The sequence below is a fragment of the Pyxicephalus adspersus genome, chromosome 8 (genome assembly GCF_032062135.1).
Source record: "Pyxicephalus adspersus chromosome 8, UCB_Pads_2.0, whole genome shotgun sequence".
NCBI classification, from domain to species: domain Eukaryota; kingdom Metazoa; phylum Chordata; class Amphibia; order Anura; family Pyxicephalidae; genus Pyxicephalus; species Pyxicephalus adspersus.
This window is the reverse complement of record NC_092865.1, coordinates 1612265-1621285: the sequence shown is the minus strand read 5'-3', so window position 1 is coordinate 1621285 and position 9021 is coordinate 1612265. Positions and strand designations below refer to the sequence as shown.

At 44.1% G+C, this 9021-nt stretch overlaps 1 protein-coding gene across 1 annotated transcript in view; it reads right to left on the bottom strand.

Moving 5' to 3' along the window:
* Positions 1–4020, bottom strand: part of NASP (nuclear autoantigenic sperm protein) — an 8860-nt gene extending 4840 nt beyond the window's left edge. Inside the window, exons 1-5 of the mRNA XM_072420624.1 lie at positions 3871–4020; positions 1459–1506; positions 1258–1371; positions 512–592; positions 287–393 (exon numbers count right to left, since the gene is read on the bottom strand). Coding sequence (XP_072276725.1) covers positions 287–393; positions 512–592; positions 1258–1371; positions 1459–1506; positions 3871–3905 — 385 coding nt within the window. The 5' untranslated portion in view covers positions 3906–4020. The remainder of the gene's footprint in view (positions 1–286; positions 394–511; positions 593–1257; positions 1372–1458; positions 1507–3870) is intronic.
* Between the last annotated feature and the right edge of the window lie 5001 nt (positions 4021–9021).

Below are 9021 nucleotides of genomic sequence, written 5' to 3'. Positions count from 1 at the left end.
TTGCAAGACCTCTTGGGGAAATTAATTCCCCATCCATTACTGGAATCTAAACATACTTTACCCCTTTTTGGATGGACTACCATGTTTAGGGATCTCTGGATGCAGTTTTTTTTATTGAACTCATCCCAATCTAAATTTCCACCCATACAATCATGCAGTCACACCTCTATGGCAGCTTTATGTCATACTGTAGTGTCTCATTTCCAGGTTTTGTGTGTATAACCACATTAAGATATATTTAACCTGCAACTGTCTGCTCACCAGCTGTATGAGGAAGGACACTTACTATCTAGATTAGAGGCACTGGGGATATTGGGGTCTTCCTCCTCCTTTTCATCATCTTCCTCCTCAGGCATCCCTTCCAAGGCATTACCCAGGACACCATTTTCCATTCTGTTTGGACAAGTTTACAGTCAGCAATTACAAATAAAGCCCAGCAAAGACCAAGACATATTTCAGTTGTGATTAAACACTATCCAACCCAACAGGCAGGAACATGGTTAGCACTTACCGTGCCAGCTCAAGGAGGGCCACGCCATAGGAAAAAAAGGCATCTGCACACTGGTCTGCAGTCTCACCATATTTCTTCGCTCTAGAAAAGAAAAAAACTGTTGTAAATAAGCTATAAAGACAGCATATTTAAACCTGCAAATCTTAGGCTTCTAGATACTTTTGCATTTTTCAGGCTTTATTTTTGTGCAGCATATCTAGTTATCTAATAAATGCCTAGAAGCCCCGCTTCCCAATCTCACTGTTCTAAAGTGTGCTTCTTTCAGTGCCTATAGCAAAGGCTGCTGGGCAAGGCTGGTGCACAGCTAAATTTAACAACCATGCATTCTGCCCATCCACAAATACCAACAGCACAACATTAAGGGAAAAATTGGGGCATTTAACATGAGTTGGGCTAATATATTTAGGCACTTGAATGGTGTGGATAAGGAATTAGTTTACAAGCCAGTTACTACAAATTGGCCAATGCAAACCTCTCCAGTAAGCAAAAGACCAATATAGACTATGTATATGGTATAACTACTAGCAAAATTCATGGCTTTAAATACTAGATCACTGAGCAAAAGTTGTATATTCAGAACACCCATGTGATTTGCCCACGGGCAATAACCAAGGTGCTATAATTAGCTTAGTTGATTAAACCTGCCTTTACCTGACTAACATAAGAGCACACATAAAAAAATTACATTTTACAAGCCCTATGAGTACATGAGATTCACTGAGAAACCTATAGAAATCTAAACTTACAAAAGTTTGCAGGCCTCTTGAAGGACACTCACTGCTTGATGGAAGTCCCTCATGACCATGTGTTTACTACCGACTCCCAACAGTTTCTTGGCTTCATTATCCACATCCTCAATCCTGCAATTAAATAAAAAACAAACCATAAATACACACTTCTGAATAAAATTTAAATCACTTATCTATACAGAATGAAGGTGTTCTTACTCTTTTTCTTGATGAGTGGATGTTGAGGGTGCAGCAGTTTCTTGCTTTCTGTAAATAACACAAGCATTAATGACTTATAACAGGGCCATAAATGTCAAGATTGTTGTGTTATTCAAGCGGGAAGCTAAACATTTTGCTTCTTCCTTTCAGCAAAGTGCATGCAAAGTGAACAGCATTCTGTGTTAACCTTAAGCTACTTTTTTAAACCAAAAAAGTTATCCTGCTTTGAGGTGAATTCAGTCAAAACTATCAAACCAGATTCCTTTTATACCTTTATGAAGTGGTCCCAGATGGCCATGAGGAGTCAGACCATCAAAAGTGATCATTTTTACACTTTACATTTTAACAGCCCTCGGGGAGACATCACACATCTCAGGAGGCTTCCAGCTGCTCCTGCACACACAGAAGGAGCTTTATCTTCTATAGGGGGGACGCTAATATCACTAATGCACAGAGCAAGATTGGGTGACATAGGCAGAAACCAAAGTTGGTGGCATCCAACGCTACCCAATCCAGGAAACCTCTGCAGGGATTGAGGCATCTGCAGAAGTGAGCAAGTTCTCTTTTTTTTAGTTCCACTGAAGCAGAACTAAAGCCCAATATCACCAGGAGGGATAGAGATATGCAAAGACTTGCAGAAAGCAGTGAAACTTTCTATAGACAGAACTGCCACACAGAGTTAAATACCGGGGATGGACAAAGTATTTCCAGTGATGTGCAGAGGTTATCAATGGCTAGAGATCACCATGGACCCAGCTGAGGACAGCTTCATGAGCCAAAGATGACTCCTTCTGGGCATGCAGTGGCGAGAGTCACAAACCAATCAGCTATCCAACAAAAAGGTTGGCCTGAGCTACAATTGGATAATATTTCAAATGACAGATACAGACAGTGACACAGGAGGAGGAGAGGACCCTGCCCAGAAGAGCTTACAATCTAGGAGGTGGGGGAAGTATCACACAATAGGGGGGATATGGAATGGTGGGAAGTAGTGAGGGGTTGGGAGACAGAAGACAGGGTGAAGCGTTGGGTTTTGAGGGCTCTTAAATGTGCAGAAAGTAGATTCTGGAGGTGAAATAGAAGCCAAAAGAACTACAAAGGCAGCAGAGGAGCGGCGGGGAGGCTGTGCATGGGGTAGGTAGGAAGGCTGTGCATGGGGCAGGTAGGTGGGAAGGATGGATGAGTCTGGCGGCAGCAGCATTCATAATGGATTGTAGAGAAGAGAGTCAGGGTAGTGGGATACCAGAGAGGAGGAGGAGTAGTCCAGATGAGATAAGAGCATGTACAAGGTTTTTGGGGGTCTCTTGGGACAAGTTGGGGATCTTTCATATGCACCACAAAGATTTTACCCAAGAAAATACCTCCAACCCCTTTATCAGTAATGGGGGTCACCATAGGCTGTAGGAGGGCACCACATGACTAATGGGGGTCACCAAAGAATGGCTTAACAGATTAATAATGGGGTCCCCCATATAATTCTGTACAGGTCAGTAGGTTCTCAGGGGGAAGCTCCAATTTTTACACCACCACAAGGTAAATACAGCCATCTGCCCCATTATATTGGGTCAGTTCTATAATCAGGGGGATACAGGTACCCAGGCCATATTGGGGGAATGAAGGTTCTGTCACAGCACAACCCCAAAGCCATTACTACAATCAGGGTGACCATTTGGGGTCACAGAGAAGCCCATTGATTGGTGCAAAAGCCATCTTGAACTCCCAATCAAATTAAGGCAAGCTGGTCATGTGACTATGCACACTATGGAAACATCTCCACCCCACAGGTGAGGAATTGCTGTACATTAGTTGGCTCTGGAAGGATGAGGCCTATAAAGAACCATTATATTCTTATCTTGGAGAACAGGAAGCCATAATGCAGGGTTGAGGGGTCCAGCATTACTACATGGGGTGAGCCTTTTAGGGGGTATTCCGGCATGAGAACCCCCAAGTACACACTTGGAGGGTTCATAGATCATCACTGGGTACCCTTAGGAAGATGGCTGTACAATATGACTTTAATTGATAGCAGCTGGTTATGGGCTCAGATAAGGAACGACTGACACGAAGGTTCGGCTACATAGTAGGTCCAATTAGCCTCCCCCCCCCTCCCGGCTCGCTGAAGAGATTTGGCGCCAATCCCCCCTTGTCATCTCTCACAAAGCGCCACGCTCTTCCATTCTATCAGCCAATCAGAAGCTGTGAAGCCGGCGGGCCTGCACGCCAGAGCCAGTCAGAAGTCGCGCTGTCTCCTCTGTTACCAGGAGAACCGAAGGCCCCGCCCCATTCCCCTCAGAGCGTCTGACTGAGGCGGGAAGCCGTGACAGGAAAGGCAAGGCCGGGGAAATAAGGCCAGCGGGGACAGGAATACCCGCTTCCTTCTTACCGTGTGCTACAAACCCTCCCCTGTCTTACTTGGCTGACGGACCCGGCACTGTCTTCTCGGCCATGCTCTTTGCTTGACGGGTGCCCACTGAGTGAAGAGAGAAGATGGCAGCTTGTATCCCCCGCGCTGGGAGCCTTTCTTATACCCGCCTTCCCTCCTAGCCACACCTCCCAGCTTCCGATCACCCTTGACCTTGGCTCTGTTTCCCGCGCTCTCAGCTCCATTGTCAGGGGTCACGTGGTCCGCTGTTGGGACTTTGAGCACGTGACTAGGCGGAGCCTGTGCGGTGTTGGGCGGGGAGTAGTTCTTTTAAAGAGAACCTGTCACTGTTTTTCTTTCATACAAATCCGTGAGAATATAGAAGGAACACGTGGTACATGCTTTATAAAAACATCAGTAAAGATAGTTGTTTGCGTGTGATTTATTATCACATTATGCAGTATGGGCTTTGGCCCAGCCAATGGAAAGTCTAGCAGACCCTCCAAACCAGAAGCCAAAGAATTAAAGCTCAACTCTGCCCCATTCCTCCCAGAGGAAACCCAGAACCTTTCTGTGTGTAATATTTTATATTATACTTTTTATGTCTTTAGATCTTCAGAACTCTCCAGCAGTCCTCGATAATTCCAGAAGTGTCCTGGTATCAGTACCGGGCCATATCCATGCCTGCTAAATCCCCGCACTGACAGTATGTCCATAGTCTAACGGTAAGGTAAAGGTAGGTGCAGTGTATGGTATAAACTACAGGGTGGGCTTAAGGAGCAATGGGGGGGAGGGGGGTAAATAATGGTTTTGAGGGTTCAAAGCAATCCTGTGCTGTCCATTCAGGGCAAAGTGATGAGCTCACCATCTGACCCTTTAATGTTCGGCATCCATCACTCCTGCCAGCTGCTACCAAATGCCCAATGTTAAAGTTTACAAGGATCCACGGGGTCACCCCCTTTGCTATGTGACAGTGCTCAGAGTTATTCACAACTTGCTTGGCCTGTGCTCTGCATCATAGGAGGAGGTCACAGCTACCCCATACCTGGAAACATTGGGGATTTTATATAATACCCTTTTGTCTTAGATCAGTGATTCTCATGCGGGGTTCCTGAAGGGGGTGCTAGAGGTTCCTTGAGCAGTTTGCACCTCTCAGGTCAGTGTAAGTGACCCCCAATGATCTTTTTGGCTTTCTGTAACGATGACATTCTTCCCACTGGCCAGCAATGTAAGAGGAATTCTTCCCACTGACCACCACACTAATATACTGTGATCTGTGGATATAATAATTATAGAAGGGATTCACTGAAGACCTGAAAGATATTTCCAAAGGTCAATTAAGGCTGTTATAGATTGTAAGCTCAGTTGGTCAGGGTCTTGTTCTCCTGATTGTACTTCCTCTGTATGCAGGTTTGTCATTTGCAGCCCCTATTTATTGACAGCGCTGTGTAATATGTTGGAACTTTATTTTAGAACTTCAAATATATTTATTGGTATTATTTATTTATCCCATTCTATTGTGTGTAAAAATTCCCCCACCTACGAGATTGTAAGCTCTTCGGGGCAGGGTCCTCTCCTCCTGTATCACTGTCTGTATTAGTCTGTCATTTGCAACCCCGATTTAATGGACAGTGCTGCGTAATATGTTGGCGCCATATAAGTCCTGTTTATTATTAATAATAATAATAATAATCATCGCAAGCCAGACCTACAGCTTTATTTATAAAACAGAGAATCAGACATTCACTTTTATTATTATACAGTATTTATAGCACTGACATGTTATGCAGTGCTGTACAAAGTCCACAGTCATGTCACTAGCTGTCCCTCAAAAAAGCTTATTAATATTTTTATTATTAATAAACAGGATTTATATAGCGCCAACATATTACTCAGTGCTGTACATTAAATAGAGGTTGCAAATGACAGACTAATACAGATGGTGATACAGGAGGAGAGGACCCTGCCCAGAAGAGCTTACAATCTAATGTCTCTACCATAGTCATATGTCATTATCACAGTCTAAGGTCAATTTTGGGGGGAAGCCAATTTACCACATTGCATTTTTTTGTAATGTGGGAGGAAACCAGGGTACCCCCACACAAACACTGGGAGAACCTGCAAACTCCATGAAGATTGAGTCCTGGCCGAGATTCTAACTTGGGACCCAGCACTGGAAAGGCCGGAGTGCTAACCACTGAGCCACCATCCTGCCCACTAATGGGAATCTTCCAGGTCTATGTGTTTCAATGGCAGTAGTGGATTCTAGGGAATGTCAATTTCCCTGATTTAAAAAATAGGGCTCCTAGAGGCAGATCAGCTAATTATGTGAAAGAGCACACTTTGCAAATTGCAGGTTTTAGCCTGGAGAAGCTTTAAAGCTGCCCTGATATGTCAATGGAATAATTAGAACTTCAAGAATGAATGGTAGAAATGAGGCAGAACTGTTCTTTCTGCTTATATATGGCACAGGGGGTGATTATTAATAATAAGAACAATAATAATAAACAGGATTTATATAGCGTCAACATATTACGCAGCGCTGTACATTAAATAGGGGTTGCAAATGACAGACAGATACTGACAGTGACACAGGAGGAGAGGACCCTGCCCCTAAGAGCTTACAATCTAGTAGGTGGGAGAATATACACACAATAGATAGGGATATATGTAATGGTGGGAAGTACTGATGGTTTCAAAAGACAGACCCAAAAGAAGAAACCTGCAGGATTGAAGGTAAGTGTGTTTTTTCATTTTGGATTTAGCTCCTGCTTTAAAGAGGAACTAAACTAAAAAAAAATACACTTATCTTTATTCACGCAGGGTAGTCCGATCACTCTGGGGGTGTCCGGGATGGGGTTCTGCGTTGTCCCAGCATCCATCCCGGAGCCGTCACTCTGGGCGCTACTATCTTCCACTTCTCTTCCGGGTTGTTCATCCTACGTCACCTGACCCAGGTGCAAGATCAGGTGATGTAGGATGAAAAACAAAAATTGCCGATCTCACTGCGCATGCGTGGGATCGGCCAATTTTTCTCTTTAAGCAAAAAAAATTTATCTGCGCATGCCCCAGATGCGACCAAGAGCCTCCCCGCATGCCTGACGTAGGTATCCCAGGAGGCTTTGCGCTCCTTTTCTTGACCGCCTAGGTGGCCGAGGATTAGAGGGCAGTGCTGCACACTTTTTGTTTTTTGTTTTTTTTAAACAAAGGGTGTTGCACCTAAAAAAAAATAGAATTTTTACCTTACATAAAAGGGTTGCCAACCCTTTTATGTAAAGTGAAAATTCTGAGTTTAGGTATGCTTTAGGCATTTAAAAAACACCTAAGATTTTTGTACACATTGAATTGTCATGTGACAGCTGCAGCCTGCTGCTTTAGCTGTTACTGTGCGCCTATGTCTCATTGGAAGCTGGAGCTGCAGGTTTGTTTGTAAACACACCCAGAATAATTGTCACATGCTGATCACATGATTGGGAATCACAGTGTGACTGTCAGTGGCTTAGATATAACAGAAATAGAAAGCAGAGTTATATTCTTTCACAATAGGGAATTATGCTGAGCAAAGGTAATCTGCAGGATGTAGTTGTCTGGGTGTTAAAGGTAAACATAATTTTATAAAAAATGATAAATCTGATATTGTTTCGGCACAAGCAATTCTGCCATGTAAATATTCACTTTTTCTATTGTCAATTTTTAATTGTCAAAAATTATTTTTTTAGGCAGAGACATTCTGTACACACTGATCACAACTCCACTCCATTTCCACTCATGTGATTGGCTCCACGTCTTTCCCTAAAGTCTGCAAACAAGCATTTCCAACCAATAGGATTCTTCTGAAAGCCCAGCTGGTCCCTTTACACCTTTATTATTGTGTTCGAGTCAGGCTGCCTGAAAAGTAATGTACCATATGTGACAATACTGTATTGACCAGTTTCTCGGCTTGTGCATTGCATCATAGAAAGAGGTCACATGATACACCAGGCATTCTCAAACTTTTTAACATGGGGAAACCCTGAAAATAACTTTCAGGCCCTCAGGGAACCCCTTCCACAATTACTAGCCTAGTGGTCAGTGAGAAGAATTCCTCTTACATTGCAGGCTATTGGGAAGAATGTCACCCTTACAGATCGCCAAAAACATCATTGGTGTCACTTGATACTGACCCGAGAGGCACAAAGTGCTCAAGGAACCCCTAGCGCCTTCTGGAGGAACCCTGGTTAGGAAACACTGATCTAAGAGAAAGGGGAGCTTAGTATAGAAGAAGGTGGGATGTTAAACAATGATATCAAATCTCCAATGCTTCCAGGTATGGGGTAGCTGTGACCTCTTCCCATGATGCAGAGCACAGGCCAAGCAGCCCCGTGCTATTGGCACACTAGAGAGTTTGACCACAGCTAATTTGAAAGGAGTGGTGGGAATGGGCATTTTTAGGTGGCTTCCAGTGGCTGACCCCTTGCCAGACACTTGGCAACCCCAACCCTTCTGTGCTCATTCATAATGAACTTACATTTGAACATTTTATAGTGGGGTATACTTAATTACTTACTACCTCCCCTATTCATTTCATATGGGCAGCTGCAGGTGAGAGATGCTACAGGTAAGTCACAGTTCATGTCAGTGACCTTACCAAAACCCCATCAGCTTTCTGGACTAAGCCTTAGATTTGGTTCACAAGGGCAAATACAATGGAATGTAACCACCAAACGTTGCAAGCTGCATCTGCACTGTGCAGGATCTATGGTCTGCAGTTGATCAACTCCCATCAAAACTGCCTCTAAATGCCCATTTATTTTGAGTAGGAGGGTGGTATAGGCCTGCAAACTACTAAACCCCTGTGTGAGCTCCACCTTACAGAGCACAATGGTCCTCCTCTTCTGCTGCCTCTTTGTAGTTCTCTTCATTGGCTTCCGTTTCACCTTAGAATCAAATTCATCTCCTGTGCTTTGCCTTCAAATCCCTCCACAGCTCCTCCCCCACCTACCTACCTGATACACAAATCCCTCCACAGCTCCTCCCCCACCTACCTACCTGATACACAAATTCCTCCACAGCTCTTCCCCCACCTACCTACCTGATACACAAATTCCTCCACAGCTTTAGTCCCACCTACCTACCTGATACACAAATCCCTCCACAGCTTTTGTCCCACCTACCTACCTGATACACAAATCCCTCCACAGCTTTTGTCCCACCTACCTACC